The sequence below is a fragment of the Poecilia reticulata genome, chromosome 1, assembly GCF_904066995.2.
Source record: "Poecilia reticulata chromosome 1, P_reticulata-male-v2, whole genome shotgun sequence".
NCBI lineage: Eukaryota > Metazoa > Chordata > Actinopteri > Cyprinodontiformes > Poeciliidae > Poecilia > Poecilia reticulata.
This window is the reverse complement of record NC_088830.1, coordinates 8,346,910-8,368,124: the sequence shown is the minus strand read 5'-3', so window position 1 is coordinate 8,368,124 and position 21,215 is coordinate 8,346,910. Positions and strand designations below refer to the sequence as shown.

The 21,215-nt window shown below is 38.6% G+C and overlaps 1 protein-coding gene across 4 annotated transcripts in view; it reads left to right on the top strand.

Annotated features, from left to right (window-relative positions):
* LOC103471952 (E3 ubiquitin-protein ligase SMURF2) overlaps nt 1-21,215 on the top strand; it is a 58,462-nt gene that overhangs the window by 18,259 nt on the left and 18,988 nt on the right. For all 4 annotated transcript variants that reach the window (XM_008421450.3, XM_017306694.2, XM_008421297.3 and 1 more), the window contains exons 2-10: nt 1,763-1,801; nt 4,433-4,541; nt 9,306-9,439; nt 12,473-12,538; nt 13,525-13,609; nt 13,749-13,832; nt 15,751-15,962; nt 18,206-18,290; nt 19,151-19,309. In XM_008421450.3, coding sequence (XP_008419672.1) covers nt 1,763-1,801; nt 4,433-4,541; nt 9,306-9,439; nt 12,473-12,538; nt 13,525-13,609; nt 13,749-13,832; nt 15,751-15,962; nt 18,206-18,290; nt 19,151-19,309 — 973 coding nt within the window. The remainder of the gene's footprint in view (nt 1-1,762; nt 1,802-4,432; nt 4,542-9,305; nt 9,440-12,472; nt 12,539-13,524; nt 13,610-13,748; nt 13,833-15,750; nt 15,963-18,205; nt 18,291-19,150; nt 19,310-21,215) is intronic.

Below are 21,215 nucleotides of genomic sequence, written 5' to 3'. Positions count from 1 at the left end.
AACATATCGGCATCAACATCGGGCTTGGTCATTTTTAAACTTATCGGTATCGGCCCGATAACTAGAACTGGGCCAATATTAATGTTTGTTTCCATTTTGTTAAGGTTTATGTTTCTGTAGACGGTTGATCATGCAGCATTTGTTTGGTCATGTGACATTAATTCAACATAATAATGTCTGTAAATATCAGTTTTTGACCATAACGGCAATATTAATATTGGAAATATCAAACCAAAGTTTTATTTTGGTATTATGTTATATTATATTATAATATAATATAATATAATATAATATATTATATTATATTATGCTTTCTTTCACTTGTTTGAATTTAATATTTCATGCTGACCCAGTTAAAAACTCGACTCATTAACTTGTCTGTTTGAATTTTTCTCCACAAATAATCTACGAAGATTTCAGTCCACACAGCATAATAATCTCATGTAAGCAAATATTTTCTTTAAAAAAATGGAGACTTATCAGACTTGCACTGTACAGTCTTACTGTGAACAGAGATTTAACAACGCCCGGTTTCTGATCCGTGATGCCTGCATTCTGTTTCCGAACACACGGTGCTTTTTCTTTTGGCATCAGCTCCACCTTGGATGGAGTCCCTGCTGGAAAACCGCAGTACTTGAGAAAGTCGGACCTGGACTGGATTCTTCTAATCACCATGCTTGTCCTAATTTGTCTTCCTTTAAGTTTGAGTTTTGTAGTAAGCATCCATCAAAGCACCAGTGTTGCCAAGTCCTTACAACACACGGGAGGGCATTTAAAGAAGGAAATAAAAAAAGGAGACTGCAATAGTCTGAAGGAGACGTGAGAAAACAGGCTCTTGTTCTCAGCTTTGCTCTCCATTTGTCCCTGTTAGTTGAAAGCTATTGTATGTTGTCGGTGTTGCAAACCCCTGTGGACTTACTTCATACAGGAAAGAGTACTTGTCCAATCAATAATGTAAAACAAAGAAACTCTTATCTGGTTTCCAAACCTTACAACGAGGAGGACGTAGCAGGAACTATTCAACGAAATCCATTTTGTGTTTCCCAGCGAGAAAAACAAAAAACAAAACAAACAACTGAACTTCCTTTTTATTTCCCATCTATCAAAATGCTGTCTGAAAAGGAATAATGTAGGAATGCACCTATAAATCTGCACCAATTTCCTTAATCTGGAAAGATTGGCGATCGGCCGAATCTTGCTTGAGAAACCGATCTGATCTACTGTGGGAGAGCGCTGAGCCACAGGCACGTCCAACAGGTCACGTCTCCACGTGCAGTTAACAATAGTCATGCCACTGCTGCCGACTGGGTGTCTTTGTCACTATATTTAGCAACTTTTCAGGGAAAAATTTTGTATTGGCCAAATCCGAAATCAGCAGATTGGTCAGAAAACTGCAATCGGTGCACCCCTTCAAAAATCACTTATTTTGAGGTGATTTTGACATTAACAGCTGGTGGACACTGAACATTTCTGTATAAAAAGAGAATAATTAACACAATACATAATATTTCCAAAAGTATTAATTGATCCCCCAAATCATAGAATCCAGGTGTTGGATGGCAAACGGTGACCAACAAAAGTTTTTAGGAGATACGTTTTACCTGAAACTCTGATGTCAATCTCTGAGAAAAAAAAAAGAACTCTATAACTTGATTCCTGGGATTGTATAAAGAAATTAGTTTTTTTTTCAATTTAAACTTTGTTTTATTTTATTACCTCTAGCATTTACAACTGTCTTTGTTTTTCTGTTTTCTTTTTCTAGTGCTCTGTGCAAAAAACCTGGCAAAGAAAGACTTCTTTCGTAAGTAAAGACTTTGTGTTGCTTTTTAAAAAAAAATCCCGTTCTTTTGCTCGTTCTTTAGAGGGGATATGTTACCTGGGAGGTGAACTTGTTGCTTTGTAAGTCGTTAAGATTTTAATGAGGTGGTAAAACTACAATTGGAGGCAAATACGAATAAAATTTTTAACTCTGATCGAAGGAGCGCATCAAAATAAGATGTAAGAAAAATACATACCCTCATGGGTATTGTCAACAATTGTATTTTAATTATTGGACATTTTCAGAAAGACATTTTGTATAAGTGATTGTTGTATTAATGTGGATTAAAGTTTTTTTTTTCATTGCTAAGGCAATTTTTTATTTTATTAAGAGTCACCCAGATCATGAATTTGCCTGAAAACCAAAACCGTACACACAGAACCGAATATGTACATATTTTTTAGTATCTAAAATGCAAAACGTACTTTCGTACAGAGACCCTTCAAGCCTTTCTTCCCCCCCTAAGCTACTTAAGCACTCATGCATCATCAAACAATCCAAGAGACTATCCTATCATATTTCAAGCTAAACAGGTTATTCGTTTCCACACATGGTAGTATTTTCAGTACCCGTGTTTGCTGTGGAAATGTTTCACACATCCAAAAATGATAAAGAAAAAAAAATGCATGTGAGAACACGCTCTTCTAAAACCAGAGTGTTGGAATTATCTTCTCAAATATTTCAGTTCTCTGGCTTGGTCAAAACTGAAACTAGAAACCTTTTACTGCAAATCAGGCATAGTTCTCCACAATTATTGATAATTATTGGTAACAGATGTGTATAGCAGTAGCATAGTGTAAAGGCATTTTTAATTTCAGTGTGGTTATTCGATGCTGGGGGAAAAAAATCCTATTACAAGAAATTACTGTTTTGAACAAATCAACTAGAGCCACAATTATTCTGCACAGTAAATTGTCCCAGAAGTTATTTTGATAAACAATAATATTGTCATTTTGAGACTTTTCAGCTAATATAATAATGGTAATGGAATAATAATTTGCAAGGTTCCCCCAAAGCCTGGTGGTTGGGCACTAGGTCAGTCATTCATCCAGCAGCCCGTTGTGTTTTTTAGTTAAAAAATATTTAAAGTTGACAGGAAATTTGAAAATATTACTTGATAATTATGTGCTATTGGAAGATTAACCCCTGAACATCAACTATAAAGTCTTAAAAAAATGCAAACATTTAAAAAGAAAACCTAAATAAATAAGCAACGCTTAACCTGGTGGGGGCACAAGTGAAGCCTGGTGGCCTGCCAGGCTTATAATACACCGGGGGGAAACCATGATGTGATTACACCCACTGAGAGTTAAAACAAACGTTAATTTCTAAGGAACATTCAACACTGGGACCGGAAAACATTTTAATTACCCCAAAAAAAACAAAACCAAACACTGATTATAATGGATTATGAAGTCTCTGTAACCAAAATTTCATTTTGAAAAATAATAGTCATTCAGCTTCGACAGGGAAAACAGGCAAAAGTGGCAGGTAGTTCAGACTAACTACTTCGTATTGGGTGTCAAATGATTTCAGCTTTTCTCAAAATGTCGACTTTTCAATCACATTAAACCGGAGTATCTCTTTGACGATTGATGTCCAAATGGAAATTATTGCTCTCATTTTAATTTATCATGCAATACATTGATTTATTGTTTATTGTGACAGGCTTAGCCACAGTAACCTCTTCTACCCATGTGGGCGATATGACTTAAACGTAAAATCCCAGATTTCTTTCGTACCAATTCCGATTTCCAATTTTAAATCCCTTTTTCCCTCCCTCCTTTTCTTTTCTTAAAATGAATTTACAAATGAAAGAAAATAAATATTTTCAAAAACGTTTCATACTTTCTGGGAGTAGACCTTAATTCAAAGTCCAAATAAATACACACTGTAAAACATTGCTTGTAAAACAAGATGGTAGGCCCTGTGCAGGATGACATCACTCTGAACTATAAATAACCGCGGAGGGCATTGGTGGGGAAAAAAATACAGATTTTACAATCGCTAAATCTTTATAAACAGTAAATTCGATTAAAATCAATATAATCAATTTATTGCCCATCCCTACTTCTTCCTATAATCTAAATATATATTCAGTTTTATATTTACTTTTCACTTTTTCTCCTACTTTTTAGCTCAACCTAGAGAATTAGGAAAGTTTACTTATCTATGACTTCCTGTTTCCCTGGGTTGTAAACACACGAGCCAATTTCTCTTAGCTGCTCTTCAGAATGAATAAGATAATAACCTACTGTAGATCATGTTATCCAACTAAAGCAGTTCGTCTTTATAGGAAAAGAAAGGAAACCAAGAAAAGAACTGATACCCATATCTACCATCAGATCTACGACATTTAAAACAATTGGAGCAATTAGAAACTGGGCTTTACAAGGATTCAACTTCTTACATCAAAAACTAAACAGATAATGAACCATATCAGTGTTTATCCTTGTGATGTTTTTTTTTTTTATGGTTGAACCGGACAAACTGAGTGATATATCTGAGTGTTTTACTACAGCTCATGTTTGTTTCCTTCTTCAAAGGTGATCCAACCAGGGTTTTTCGCTTGCTAATCAAAACTATTTTATTCTGCTCTGTTGACCTTTGCAGGGTTGCCAGATCCTTTTGCTAAAGTGGTAGTGGACGGTTCTGGACAATGCCACTCGACAGATACTGTGAGAAATACTCTTGATCCAAAGTGGAATCAACATTATGATCTGTAAGTACCATGACACGCTACAGTTTGGCTGCTATGTGTAAACTATGTATAAAAATTTCCTGAATTTGTCGTTCTTTGTTGGGTTTTTTTCTCGTTCACTTTGTTGCTCGTCAGTATGGACGTAATATTAAGCACTGTCAGAGTTTAAAAATTGAAGCTGCACCCGGCACAGATTTGTTCTAACTGAAAAATGTTTAGAGAAAAATGGCTGCAGTTGTTTTTTCTCTCTCTGCAGCACACAAAAAAAAATCAATGAATACAGTAAAACGGTCCAGGATATGAAGCAGTAAATAGAGTCCAATATCTTTGTAAAGCAGACTATATATGGATATATATGTACTAAACAATAGTTTTTTTTGTTTTATAGATCTGACTTAAAGCTGTGTTTTTATAAATTAGGAAATCATTCATTCACTCATTCTAACTAAGCAAGAAGAAGAGAGGTAGAGCAGTAACGTTCTCCGTTACACTGCTCGGAAATTAAACAGTTCACTTTAATTTCAAAACAAAGTCAAAATGATCATGGAAAGGATGTTTTAAACTGTCTTCAGCATCTTATATTGGTGATTATTGCAGCTAGCATTAATAAACGGGAATTTCTGCATGCATTCCCTAGAAGGAAAGTTCTTGACTGTAAGATTTCTAAAAGAAAATATATCAAATAAATAAAAATGGCTATGTTGCTGCAGTACGTTCAGCCTCCCTGTAACCTGCTTAAGTCTTTACCCTCCTGACTAAAAGTAGCTGCTCGGATGAACATTAACATTAATGTAAAAACAGTTTTTATAAAGTCGTGTTATGCTGATGATAGTGATGATAGGAAATATTAAATCCAAAACTTAAAATACTTTATGCATACTGTGTAAGAGGTCATGTGTCGGTCAACAAACTGAAGTGGTATCAGATGGTTTGTCTCTGAATAAATTTGGCTCACTGGTTTATCCTTACTGTTTTCCCCTTCCTGTGACCAACGTCCTGAGAATGAAGAGTCAGATGCTTTCTCTCTGCGTGTTAAAGAAACACCCTTCTATAAACGGTTTTACATAGCAAAAGAACATCTTGAAGAGTAACATTTCAGACATTCCACACCTCTGATCTGGCATATTGTATTCTCAAGAGAAACTAACCTGAACATGTGTATATGATTTTTTTTTTCTTTCTAAACTCAGAAACAGATTCCACCCAGTTTTGATGTAGATTAGATTGAGAAATTGTTTGGCTGTAGACATTTTCAACGCCGACTCTTCTGTTGATGGCACATTAGAAATGAAAGACCACCTAACGGGGTTCCTGTGTAATCTTGAAAAGTTTGTAAAGTAAGAATTTGTTTTTATTACAACCCAGGTGTTGATAAATATGGAAACACATGGGAGTGGATGAAGCATGTACTCTTGGTCTCAAAAGGTCAAAAGCCTCATAATACTTAATAAATGCAGAAATATTCACATTTGTTCATGTTAAACCAGCATTATTTTACTTAAATCTGCTGGTTTAAATTTTTGCAAAAGAAATACAGGCATCACAGTTCATAAACTAGCATAAAGAATGTAATTTAGTCTAGTGCAGTGGTTCCCAAACTTTTTTTCCTGGGCCCCCCCCAGTGGTTTCCAAACATTTTCTGGGCCCCCCCTATGGATTACAAATAGCTGTTTAGTTGAACAACTTGTGCGAGCAGGGGAGGGTGGGGGGAACGACTTTTTTGGGGGGCAAAATGAATGTACGTAGTTGAACATAGACGACATCAGTAGCCTACAGGCTACTTGTTAAGCTTAAGGTGATGTATTGATATTAGCTAGTCATCTTTTAGCTAACTTTACCTCCATCCAACAGCATTACTCAACAGTCTGTTAGTTTGGGGGAAAACTGTGAACACTTCTTTGAGTTTTGCTGGTTTGCTGCCATGATTCTAAGACACACCTGTGCAGATCCACACAGCAGCAGCAGGTCTCCTTCGCGCACAGGTGTAAACCCAGGGCGAGCGTCGTAGCGCTCATGTTGCGTTTAAAGGCGGCTCGGAAAAACAGGTTAATACATGTTAACAACGGATTAAACTGTTTTAACTGCTGATAAAAGTGATAGGACACAGATATGGGAAGTGCGGAAGCCCCTACTGTATCAAATTGACATAGGAATAACAGAGTTGGCCATTCTAAGGTAAAAACCCAGCGCATACAGCGTTCAGTTTTTTTTTTTTTCCATCCAGACGGCTTCCCGCGTCCCCCCCCTGCAATTGCACGGCGCCCCCCCAGGGGGCGCGCCCCACAGTTTGGGAACCTCTGGTCTAGTTTACTCCATATCTTATGCATTTTTAATGTTGAAATTGACCCATTCCACACTGCTAAAATTAAAAATATGTTATGCTAAAATGTTTTTAGCATAACATTTTTGAATGGGCATGAAATTCCCCCTCGGGGAAAAAAAAAAAAAGGGGAGAATATAATGAGATAGCACTGTTCCTGTGCTGGAGAAAATGCTATGTGTGAATATGCAAATTAGATTGTGCAAGATGTTGCTCGGTTGTTTTAAAAGTTTTTTTTTTTCTCTTTAAGGCACATACTTTCATTTTCAGATTCTTCATTTAGCCTCTGATCTCCACCGTCTTTACATAATTACCCCTCCTGCCCCCTCCCTCTTCCCCCCGCTCCCTTGCCGACCCCCAGCCCACCCCTCTTGGCTCCCCACCCTCTTGTTTTCCCCACAAAGCGACCCTTGGCCTCTTCCTCTGGTTCAGGAAATGGCTAACATGCCACAGAAAGCAGATGGAAGTGTGGGCTTGGCAGATTGCCTTCTCACCACACCCCCATCAGTAACCTCCAACTTTTGGGGGTGGAATCTTTTTCCACATTCGACAGATACTCTGTCGAATACTCTTTTTGCAGATATAAATACTGTGCAAAAAATATATATTTACAGTATGTCTTGTTTACTTTAGTGTCTTTAAAAAAAAATAAATAAAAAAATAACAAATCCACTGGAGCTCTGTGAAGTAATATCATGAGTGAAACATTATTCAAAATCAAGTGAAGTTTATTTCTATAGCACGTTTTAGTATAAAGGCAGTTCAAAGTGCTTTACACCATGAAAACAATCCAATCACCAATCATGAAACAAGCAATAAACATTACATTTTATCAAATGCCTTGATCAAAACCACCAAGCAAATACACATCAAATATATTGATCAATGTTACAGTTATCATTAGTCTAAGGCAACTCTAAACAGGTTGGGTTTTAGCCTTAATTGAAAAGATGTCTGTTTCCACATCTTTGCAGTTTTCTTGAAGTTTGTTCCAGATTTATGGTGCATAGAAACTAATTATTTCTCCCTTTTTACTTAATGTTTAGTCAAATGTGGATTTACTAAGAAGTTTCAGAAGACTGTGACATTTGGAGGACACTTTAGTCTATGTTCACACTGTGGGTCTTGATGTTCAGCTCCAATGTTTTATCTTATTTGTTTTATGTTATTTGGTTAAATCTATTTTTTTCCCCTCGTAAACTCATACTACAAATTAAATGCGACCGTAATCAGACTTCGCACAGCAGCTCACTGTTTACAGAAGTAGCAGTGGATGCTGCTTCCTCTGGATCGATCTCTTAAGTGTTGTTTGGAATTGACAAACCTGTTTGCGACTTGTAATGCAGGTTGACAGGAGGGAGAATGTTGACACAAAGCAAACAGTGAGCTCAATGTTTGGAATAGGGAATAGTTTTGGCTGTGTGATCTGTAATTGTTATGCTTACAGGAATTTTTGTTGCTTAACGTGTGTGCGAGTGTGTGTGCGTCCTGTCAGACCGTCGGTTAACGAAACCACACTAAGAGGCACACGCGGGGTCAGTGCGACCCCGCCGTACCGTGCACAGAGGAAAAAACTGGTGGGGTCCAAGTGACCCAATCTCTCAAGACCAGGGGAGGAATAATAAATCCAAGAAAAAAATGCTGGCTGTTCATGTAGGCGTCAGTTTAAGTTTTTTTTACAAAGAGGCTGACACATTTCTGCAGAAAGTGGCAAGTTATAAAAGTATATAAAGCAAAAATTGTTAGTTGTTGAACGTGTGGTGTATTTTTGACTTTGTATTTTTGTGTTTTTATGATGTAAAGCACTTTAAACTGCCTTGTTGCTGAAATGTGGGATACAAATAAACTTGATTGATTGAAAAATGTTTCCTAGCATACTCCCAATTTCAAAAGATAATTTCAGATTACATCCAATCATGCATACACATACATATTGTTTAACTACTTTAGTGTTTCTGTGCACTTTTTAATGTGCGTGTTTTTCTCTGTTAAGCGGAAAACCCCTTTCCCTCAGACTGACTTTTAGGGTAATCTAGAGTTCGCATCCTGTTAGACTGTAATTACATCCATGTCAGCAGGAGTGTGAATGTGCATCTGACTGTAGTGTGAAGTGTGTGTTTACTGCGAGAGCTGTCTAGGCCTCAGACAGTGGTAGAGCACATCGCAGGGACTTCCTCTGTTCTTCAACCGCGACGAGACAGACGGGCCTCGGCTTTGCAAACGCTGTTTGCAAATGACTAAAATCTTTAAACTCAGCAGGAAGAGGTATAACATGGATTTAGGGCTTTGTTTTTGTCAGTGCATTATATAAAAAAAATAAAAATCCAATTGCATGGTTTTAATTTGATGTGAACTGGACAAATTTGTCTTGGTTTGTATTCAGATGAGCACAAATACTGTTTTTGTAGTTTCTAAATTCAAATTAGACATCAAAATAACTTTTTGATGCCTTTTCTGTCTTGTAGCTACATCGGAAAGTCAGACTCCATTACGATCAGCGTCTGGAACCACAAGAAGATCCACAAAAAGCAGGGCGCGGGATTCCTCGGCTGCGTCCGGCTCCTGTCCAACGCCATCAACAGACTCAAAGACACGGGCTGTAAGTACCTGTTTGTATTTCGGTCTGCGTTTTGTGTCACTGAGCATTCACTGAAATTAGGTCAATGGTGTCTGCTCTCTTTGTATCCTTTCTGCACGCCTGGCATGGCCTCTATTCTAAAAGGCTTGTCAGACCTGTTGGAAAGTTGGTTGGAGGCTCCTTGGAGTAAAAGCAAATAAATGATTAAGCAGCAATCATGTGGTTGGGTGAGCTATTTTAAACATTGTTCCTAAATCCCACCTTTTACTCATCGCAAGAAAGCGAACCTGTTGGTTAGACCAAGTGTCTGCAACAAAGCAGACAAAGTTATCTAGTGATTTTTAGCTATAATAATCGACTCACAGAACTTCTTCAAACTGTGTTTTCGGCGTCAGATGTTGTGTGCAAGTAATTTCAAAGCAATGCACTGTGACTAAATCAACCAACCAGTCAAATAGAGTGCTGGGTATTTCACACTTTTGTTTTGTTTGTGAGCAGTGGTGCCCGCCAATGGGTGGCCCAGGGGGGCTAACGCCCTACCCAGCAAATAGTGTTCAGGTCATAGAAAGGAATTCATAGTCTTCAGTCAAGAATTAAATGTAAAACCAAATAAATAAATACATTTATATAAAATTAAAATTTCATTCAAAAATAATGAGAATTGTTTTTTAAGCTCTGACCCCCTAACATTTTTACTGGCCTGGTTTGTCCTCTTCTAGGAAAATTTTCCCTGTGTACAACAGTCTGAGAGTACAAAGAGGAGCCTTTTTGTAACGGCTAGCTGCTTTTCTTATTTTAACAACTTAAACTGAAACAGCAACAATAATAATAATAATAATAATAAAAGCTTATTAAGTGTAATTAAATCCTTTCCTGTAATTAGCATAGAAAGCATTGAAAATAGAAAGCATTGAAAATTATCCTAATTATTGTTCTTTTAATCTGAACTACCTCGCTGGATTATTGCATTGAAGACGGTGTTGACAGTGTAAGTTTTTCTGATTTTGTTCAAGTTTAGTTCTCAGCTTATTCATTTTACCATCCCTTATAACAAAAAAAAAAGAAAATAAAGGAAACTCGGCAGCATAGCTGTTGCCCAAGGTTTTTCCTCTCAGACAGTTCAGGCTCCAGACAGGCCATCATAGCAGAAGTTATACTTTATCTCAACCACAGGAAGTGGACAAGGAGATGTGCTCGATGACGGGACTCGGCCCGCGCATTTATCCCTTTGTCCTTGTCCTGTGTGCTGCAGACAGATGAATCTGTGGCCTCGACACACACGCACAAAAAAAACATATAACAAGACATTACTGGAATTGCTTTGGTTGTCAAAACCCATTATTCACACGTTATGCATTGTCATCTGATGCAAGCTCACACAATAACTCCCTTTTTTCTTTTTTTTTCTCTTACCAAAGTGTAAGAACTTTGCACAGTTGGCAAAAAATGAGTTTAGCTGTTTTTTTGCTCCCTCAGTTATAAACCTGCAAATTCACCAACTTGCACATGTTCCAAAACGTTCATCTTGTGAGGGGATGCAAATATGCTAAATAAAGCTACTGTCAAAAAGGGAAAAAAAAAAAAAAGGCACGTGGCTCATTTGGCTCATCTACGCAGGGGTCCACATTTTCAGTTGCTCAGTTTAGTCTGCAGCGGCAGAAAGTTTTTGGAGCTCCGGCGATTCGGTTCGGGGAATGCTTGTGGTTAAAGGTCTGTACATTTTCTCTGTTTTCCCTCCTCTCTAATTTCAGAAAGAAATCTCATTACCGCTCCTGCCATGTAAGGCTCAGACCATCCCTGTTTAGTCTAGACACATATCCGGAGCAGATGTATTTGTGCACACATAAACACACTAACATACACTCCAACACACACACACACACAGAAACTATAGGAATGTTTGGGATTTCTATATAGATAAAAACAGCCTTTTCCAAGCATATTAAATTTTTGTGGCGAACCGACTACGTAATAAGTCCGATCACTTTGGTTTTACTATTGGATTTTATAGAACATTTTATTTTCTTTCCCTCACTCTTACTTTCCACGCTGACCCCACTCACATGCCGTCTTGTGTCCACTTTTGTCCTCCTCATTTGGTGACAGTCAGGAAACCCACTAGATTTTAAGTGGGCGCTTGTGATATTATGGCTCGTGGTTTTATGCACTTTTGGATTTTGACGCTACAACCTTTCTATAGTCAGAAGGGCTCAGTATATAAGCGTACACTCAAAGTAAGATGTTGGTACTTGAAGCAATTTGAACGCAGAGTAAGAATAACTTTTATACTCAGAGAGGAGGTTATGTTTCATGAAGAGTGTACAATATGAAATTATCTTCTATGATCATCAGTTCAAGTTTTGTTATCACAAATCTTGGATAAATGTTTTAAAAATGTAGAAAACAAACTGGAAGTGATCAAATGCAGCCCAGAATCCTTAAATAGTGAAATAGCTGATTGGGAGACTTGAGTCCAAATACCAACTTCAGCATTGCTTACAAATCATTCCTCACAGGCAGGTCAAGGATCTTCGGTCTTGGAGATTCGTTCATGACAATAAAACTAAATGTTTGGTTCCAAATTACTTTCATGTGCTGCAGGGACAAATGTCAGCCTCCTGCAGGAGCAACACCTGTTTATTACAGTCAATCTACACTAAAATGCAGTTCAAAGTGCCTCACACAAAGAAAAAATAATACCTGAACCAACTATGAAACAAGCAATAAACACATTTTGTCAAATGTCATCATCAAAGCAAATTAAAGAAATATCCATCAAATATTCTGATCAATGTTCCAGTTACTAGAACTCTAAACAGGTGGGTTTTAGCCTCGGTTTAAACAAGTTCATATTCCAGCGGTTTTGCAATTTCCTGGAAGTTTGTTCAAAATGTCGCACACAAATAAAATGGATATTTGTTGTTTTTATTTGTGTCCGTTGAAAACGGACACTACATTTTTACGATGTAAAAGACCCTCTTTTACATTATAAAAATGTAAAAATTATAAAAATGTAAAAGAGGTTCTGAATTTGTGTCGGTCTGGTTTTTACAGATCAGAGACTGGACCTGAACAGGCTGGGCCCCAATGATAACGACACCGTGAGAGGACAGATAGTAGGTAAGGGCCGCTCCGATTCAGTGGCATGTGCTTGAAGTCGTTTCGTATTTCAAGGTCAGTTTGTGGGTCTTAAAGCATATCTGCAGCGATGACGGTCCTCCATGGTTGAAAAGCAGGGCTGCCTGGTAGAGATTCACCAACCAGACTTTCACTTTCTTATTCTGATTTTAGCTTTTATTTGTTGATTTTATTTAAGTAATTATTGTCAGTTAAAAAAGTGTTACTTAATGGATCCAGCTGAACTCTTATGCAGAACCTTTTCAGAAATGCCATCTGACTTCCGAAGAAACTTTTGCACATAAGAGTTGTAGTTAAGTCACTTTTATAACAAAAATTTTATTCATTTGTTTAAGTTCTAGTAGAGCAGAACGCTTAGCTTTTCTGTGCAAAGTTATGTCTAATTTAGTTATTTAAAATAGTTTTATGTTTGTTTTGTTGCTCATATTTAGCTGATTCGATGTTTTTGTTCTTTGTGCAGCACTTTTTTCCACCTATTTTTTAAAAATTTGGTTAAAGAAATGTTTTAAACTGATGTAGGAAAATCATGAATTATAACCATATCCTTATTTCTGCACATCTTTTAACTTTTTTCAGACTTTTATGAAATTCAAAACAAAGTTCACGAATAAACATTGTTTTGTTTGGTGACTAAAATGTAATTTTTTTTTTTTTTTTTTTAGTTTTGATGCATGTAATTTAAAGTAGGGCAGTCAGACAGCTTTTCTATCTAAACTCACCATTTATTTTTCTGAAACAAATTCAGTTACAGCTTAAATTATAAAAATAAAATAAATTTGTAAATGTGTAGATCTAAGGATGTGTTCAGATTTTCCCAGTATTTCACCAGCTGATAACTGTTCAGTTGCACATCAACATGCTGAGAAGAGTTCACACATATCATACGGCATTAATATCATTGTTTCAGCCTTGTGGTCTGTAAATATCACTTATTAACTGTCCTTTTTCATTTTGCACAAAAAAACCAGTGAGTCTTCAGTCCAGAGATCGTATTGGATCCGGGGGACCAGTGGTCGACTGCAGCCGCCTGTTTGACAACGATTTGCCTGACGGGTCAGCATTTAATTTTTGTTAATGAACATTTGGCTATAATCTGAGTTTTTAAATGTCAGTATCTGTGTGTGTGTTGGTAAAAATAAAAATTTTAAGCTGTAGTGCTTATGCAATTTGCCGGTTTCTTTGAATTCAACAGCTGGGAAGAGAGGAGGACAGCATCTGGGAGGATACAGTACCTGAACCACATCACCCGCACCACGCAATGGGAGAGACCCACCAGGTACCAGTACGCCCCTGGAAAAGCACAAAACAGAAACGACCAAAATGATGCAGTGCATATTATAATAACGGCTTAGTTAATGTGGTACAGAGATGCTAGTTGTACTTTCTCCCACTTCCCTTCTTAAAAAACCCCAAAACACAACACTTCCACTTAAGCGCACAACAATAACAGTCTGCTGGTAATGAGTGCTGTCAGTTTCCTCCAGCAGGGCTTTATGCGCGCACGCACGCACTCACACAAAGACAAAGCAGGCGTGTACGTGCATAGCTAAATAAACCTAGCCAGTCAGTCCGGCAGCCTGGCTTGACTTGATGCGAGAACGACTGTCGCCTTCCTCCCTGGCGCATATCAGCGGAGCCATTAGGGGAGTAAACAAATAAACCTCTGCACCTTCTCACCCAGTTTTGCCACGCATCTGTAGTCGGCTCCGAGTGGCAACGCTAAGAGTTCTGAGAGAAAGAGAGGAAATGGTGAGAAACGGGGTCAAAGGGTTGCGATGAGGGAAATTACAGGTGGGGGGGGTGAAAAAAATGTTCGTTGTTGGATCTTTAAAATGTTTGATGGAGAGATTTGTTCAGATACCGCAACAATCAGGCGAATGAAGATAAGATAAAGAAAAGTGGAGACACACAGGTGGGGAGAAACGAGAACCGTGAAGGGAGGAAATGGGTGGGAGAAAAGTGTGTGTGAAAGACTTCTGGGTCCGAGGCTTTAGATAGCCAAGGCGTCAGCAACTCTGGCCAGACACTGCTACACACACACACACACACACACACACACACACACACACACACACACACACACACACACACACACACACAAAAACTGTCAGTGAGTCGGACTGTGTTTGTGTCTGCTTATCATGTATTTTTTCTTAAGTAACACACATGTTGTTGGCACAGGCTGTTGGGTCACGAAGGCTTTTTGTTGGGGTTTTTTTTTCCTACCATCTATCATCTTTGACAACAGTAAGACCATAAATGATACCAGAAAAACACACCCATTTGATCTAGTTTATGTAGACCAAATGGAATAAAATTCACAATAAAACCAACTATTTTCACAAAAACATCAAAAATGAGCAAAATACTGACATATTTTTAACCTTCTCAACTATAAAGCAAGTTACAATACTTTAATGAGTAAAATAATATTTTGTTGTTGTTGAAAAGGATGTGTAAATTATTGTCGATCCAAAACTATAAAAGAAAAGGATCCACTTTGAGAGTTTTTAAAGGTCTCAACTGAAAATAAAATGTCTTTTTTGTTAATTCTGAGCAATAAAAATCAAATATAGGCGACTTTTATTGAAAAGTAGACACCCAAGTTGTTTAATAAATTCACTACGATTCAGGTATATTTTAAAAAATATAAAAGAAATCAGTCTGCCACTTATGACTGTTTATGGAAGGATAATTTGTTTGTAAACACGATGGGTGGCACACACAACCTGTCTGCAGAAAGCGCCAACCTGCCTTTAAGCTGTCACCGGTTGCCATGGTTACCCACCATTGTACTGCTGTGGTAACATTAGTTTTTAGTATTCTGTCAGCAACCATTCATCACAGCGTCATAAAAATAAGTTATGCTTCCAAACTGACGTTATTTAATGGGATATGTCTGCAGGTGAGTGGATCAATGATGAGGGAAAAATCACCTGTGGGAACCAACCAATAATGTTATTAGCCTAATTGTAAATAGTTTAAATAGTTAGGATAATCCTGCTTTTTGTCTGCAGACGACATGCACTGAACAGTGGTTGCTTGACGTCCGCTGATGATCCCTCCATGCTTTTTAAAACCTTTCTGTTTTTTTGCATTTGCTAAAATGATTTCACACATTTCAGGAAGTATGTTAATCAAGCGCTTATTTTCCCCCTGTCCAGAATCGCTCACGCTCTCTGCTCGTTTTCCAGGCCGGCGTCTGAGTACTCCAGCCCGTCCGGGCGTCCGCTGAGCTGCGTGGTAGACGAAAACACGCCGGTGATGACTCCCGTTAACGGGGCCGTGGCCAGCGGACCTCCGGGTGAACAGCGCATCCAGGAGCGGCGGGTCCGATCGCAGCGGCATCGGAACTACATGAGTCGAACGCACCTGCATACGCCGCCCGATCTGCCTGAGGGTTACGGTGAGAAGCAGACTCGCTCCACCGAACACCTGTCCGCTCGTCACTGGGTTAGGTTTCTGCCGAATCAGAATATCTGGTAGATTTGCTGAAGTGCGTCAATGTTCACAATTGGAATTGGAAAACTTTGGACCAGTTTTAAATTATTTTCTTTGAAAAAGTTAATAAAGCTGCAGGTGTAGGACTTGAAGATTAACACACAATATTGAGGAAATAGAATAAACATACAGAAGTCTTTCCGTAAGTATTCTATTTCGTGAACATTGGCATATTTCACCGCTCCTGCTTCAAGTAGCTGGGTCCTCAAACTCTGGTGCATCACTATTACCTGCTAATCCTGCATTGATTTGGTGTGGACTGCTTCATATGGTCTCTTGCTCTGTCCTGTGTCTGACCTACTTTCTGTGACAAACAAGTAAAGTCTGTATTGTGATGGTTTAGGATTAAATACTAAATCCAACTATTTCAATCATTGCGACATTGCTCCTAACTTCTTAGGATGTTACAAAACTCATTAAGGATTTATCCAGACACCTCCCTTACCACTACAGGGCTTCCTACTATTGCACTGTACACCGAGATTAAGTGGGATATTTGCTTTTTTCTAAGATCAAGATTTGTTACTTTGCTTGCCATCGTTACGCTGGGCTTAAATTCAATCTCCACAAACCTCGTTTTGTGACGACATTCATGGCAGACGGGTGGGTGGGTGGGTGGGTTGACAGAGGACAACGGATTATAACGTCATCTTTAAACCAGACTTCAGAAGCATTTGTTTTGTAGGTCATACAGGCTTGTTTCCTCTTATTAGGTTTTTATTTTGTGTAGTTTTGCATCAGAGATATGTGATGATATATTCATCCCTGTCGTCATCTAACCGGGTACCAGCGCAGATTTCGCACAGACTCCTAAAAAACATAAACGCAAAGTAGTTCTTCATTTGACACAAAGTCACCAAACGCCCACTCAAGTTCAAGATGACTCATTTGGATTTTTAAAATATCTGTTTTAGGAAGATACAGACTGAAATGCTATGAAAGGTCTGATATTTCAATGATACTGTAAAAGAAAGTGGTTTTGACGTTTTCACCAACTTTTAAACTTTGTCCGTTTCTCCTTTCTCTGCGAAAAAATTCAGAGCTTCCCATTGTTCAGCAATACACTGTAAAAATTACCACACTGCAAAGTGTACTTAATTGGCAACTTTGAAAGTTTTTTTTTATTTTTGTTGCCGTCAGAAAAAGTGTACTTTTAGGATTCATCCACAGTCCCGACCACAAAGCCCTCAGAGACGGTTTAAAAAGCCCCGGCGTTCTACATGTCAGTGATTCAGAATGACACTGCTGGGCACTGTGTCTCCTTTGAAAGGTCCCCGTGTGTCCAGCGAGGCTGGTCGAGGTCGGGCAAAGTGAGTCACTGATGCCCGGCAGCTTCAGAGCGGCTCTTCCTCGGCTGAACTCTCTGAACCACTTGCTGGGAGTGGCGAGACAGAAACAGAGGCAATGAAGGGGAAAAAGGAGCGAGGCAGCAGGAAGCTGGGCTGGGGGTTTGTTGTGATGGATCAGCTTTTGAGTATGTGTGCAGTCGTGGCGGCAGGTACCATTTCTGCCAAGGAGAAATCTGTCTGGAGTTCTGACCTGTTAACGCCGATTTCTACGTTTTTAGATGTTTTATGCAAATTATTTGCACAAACATATTGACAACTAATTCCTAGTAACTCCAAATTTAAGTTAAATCGATTGCTCTCTTTAATCACAGACTGCTAAAATGCTTTAATCCGAAAATTTTAAGATTCTGTCTTAAATTGCGAAAAGAGAAGAAATAAAAACGGTCTGAGCTGCGTAATAAACGGAGTCGCAGTTAGCATTTCAAGATTGTCTGCAGTATTGCAGTCACAATGCCATATTTAGTTGGAAGACATACTCAAAGTGCCATTTATATTCCGTGTGCTGCTAAAACTCAGAGAAAAGGTAATAAAGCTTTAATGATAGAAAATATGACAGTGTTACGGCCAAGAAAATGAAAAATAATAGTGAAATTATGATATTAAAGTCATAATATTACGAGTACATAGTCATATGTGAATGAATTCTAAATAATAGGAGAATAAAGTCATAATTTTAGTTGGTAGACAAGTTGCCTTTTCCATGTTTGGCCAGCAGAGCCTTATTAATAAGCTCAACTTATTGTTTGGATTTTATTTGTATTTTTTTTAAAGGTTCTAATCAAATTGATTTCTGTTTCAGAACAAAGAACCACCCAGCAGGGCCAGGTGTATTTCCTCCACACTCAGACCGGAGTCAGCACCTGGCACGACCCCCGAGTCCCCAGGTACCTCCTTCAGCCTCGTTTATTTCTGTTTGTGTAATTTAGAGCATTTTGCTTGTACAGCAGGGGCCGTCCGAAGACACAAAACAAACAGACCCAATACACATCCACCTGAATGACATCCGGTCCAGCAGAAATTCAAACTAATTCAGTTCATTCCAGTTGAGTCCAATCATACAGTCGAATTCAGCCAAAAGCATATTTGACTAAAGAGCCGACCTCTGTGTTTTTAAAATGTCAGACTCAAGAAGAAGCGGCCTTTGTCTTCAGCAGGTGTGCTTTTTCCTCTTCTTGCTGTTTTGCTTTCCGAAACAGACTTTTAGTCAAACTTTAGGCTCAGATCCTGGCCAGCCAGGCCAATTGTTTAAAGTTGGATCAGCGTGTTTTTTTTTTTTTTTTGGATCGTTGTGGAACTCGACGGCGGATTCTGTCATGCTGTTTCGCTAACACTTTAGAGTTCGTTACCCAATTCCCTAAACATTACACGCCGGACCGTTTCTCTGCATTTTTGGCCATGGCTGAGCAGGAGGACGACGTCCAACCCACAGCAACAACATCTGGGTTCAGTCATTTTAGACGGAGCTGCTGAAAAGATTTGGTATTTGTGATGAGTGAAAGAAAACCAGCGTTTCATTCCTGACTAATGTGTCCTCACTTCACACACAAAGGCAACAGCCGCATTATTATCCCAGATTGGAGTTTCAGGGATGAAGAGCAGAACGAGAGTGGGAAGAATTAGGAAGAAAGACCAAGATGATTGCACCTTATTTATGTGTCTTATGAAGTTTATACTTTTTACATTTGCGTTCTGGTTTCAAGAAGTCTGCATGTATGCTTTCTTTCTATTTTTCTTTTTCTGTTAGGGACTTAAGCAACGTGAACTGTGAGGAGCTGGGACCACTGCCTCCAGGCTGGGAGATCAGGAACACCGCCACCGGCCGCGTCTACTTTGTTGACCACAACAATCGAACAACGCAGTTCACAGATCCACGACTGTCTGCTAACCTGCATCTGGTGCTCAAGTGAGTGCGGTCGTAGCTTTGTCAGGCTCAGATGACGGAACATTTGAGGTTGATGCAAGAGTCCCAGTTTGAGAAATGCCTGTATCAGGGTGCCTGCACATCCTTAAAAAACCTTTAATTCATGCATGTAGAAATAAAGCCTTAAATTATCTTAAATTTATTGGAAAATATTAGGGCTGTTGTAAACGATTATTTTAGTAATCGAGTAATCTATAGATTTTTCTTACGATTAATCGAGTAATCTATAGATTTTTCTTACGATTAATCGAGTAATCGGATAAAAACAATTATGAAATAAAATATTGGTAAATCTTCCATAACACTAGTGTTACTATCGGATATCAACATCAGTCTATTTTTTCCACATTTGAGCTTCCCTACCAGTTACTTTTTTGTAGACCGGGGGAGCAATACGGGATATTTACGGCTCCTCCGTTCAGAAACTCATCTACCAGCCATGTTCCGCCTCCCGTTTGTTCAGACGGGATGATATAAGTTTATTGTGCGGTTCGTCCGTAAAGCTGCTCTTACCCTGTAAGCATCAACCCTCAGCCGCCCGCCGTGTTCAGTCTCTCCGCTCACCTGTATAAATCCTCCTCAGCTTCTTCCCGCCGTTCAACCAGCAGCTCCGGAGCAGAAAGGCTGCCGAACTCCCGGCATCGCGCCGGTCATTTTAAGGATGTTTATTGGTCCCACAAAAACGATGAAAACCCGGAATTATCACCAATCAGTAAAATCCCCGCGGGCCGAACTTGAAGATTGGATGTTATGCCGCTAACACGTAGCTTCCGTCAACAACTCACAGGCGGAAGTCAGAGCTCCGCGCAACGCAAATAATGTTCCGGCTGAAACATGGTGCGCTAAATGATAAAACATAAATTAACGAAGCTTCGAGGCAGGTCAATTTTCCTCGAAGAATTTTAATAATCGAGGTACTCGAATCACTCGAGGAATCGTTTCAGCCCTAGAAAATATGTAAGTTGACATCAAATGCGTTAATCACAGATTGGTAGGACTATTTGACCTTGTATACTCTATGTAGTTTAAAGCTTGAGTCGCGCGCAGACATCTTTGTGGCGTTTCGTGAATCGAGGCGGTTGAGGCTACTGCTAACAAGCCCCAATAAAGCCCTTTCTAGCTAGCTTGCTTTTTGGCAAACTAGCATTACTAGTTTGTATTACTCGCTGCTCACAACTTGCAGTGAGAGTTGTTAGCATAATAAACAACTAGCTATGCTAACAAGCCAGTAATGCTAAAGCTTGTTAGCTTAGGCTTCTGGTTTTGGTAGCAGGAAAGGTGAGCTGTTTTACTTTGACTGAAATGTCCAATATAATTCCTCATGTTTGTTGTTTTAAAAGATTTCCTCTGTATGTCACCCATCTTCCAATGACATGGATTTTATACCAGTGATTTTGTTTTTTCATGCGATACTCGACATAAACTGTCAGTGCGCTTCAGACTTCAACCTTCTGCGATTACTCCTATTAAGTTGTGACAAATGTTAATCGAGTCAAAATTATTGATGTCTGCATCTCGATGCATTTGGAAGCTGATTTTTCTTAAACTACTTTCAGCTCTTCATTTATTATTTGAACCGACTGTTTTTGATTACAGTCTTTCTGAGTCTATTCAGCAATCTGCTCTGTTTTTGTATTCACACTAAACAAATGTTGACACCAATGGTTTCCCTTAGGAAAGCCTTATTGCCACTTTAAGAGACTTGTTTACATTTTATATAATCTGATTGTAAAGTTCTTGTCAAACAATGATTTCCAGTTTGAATCATAAATAATGTGATTTTAGCACTGATTGCTCCCTCGCCCTTATCTAATTTCATTTTTTTTTCTGTTTCTCCAACTTTAAATCTCCCTGCTGATTGTCTTTCCATCTTTTTATCCATATCATC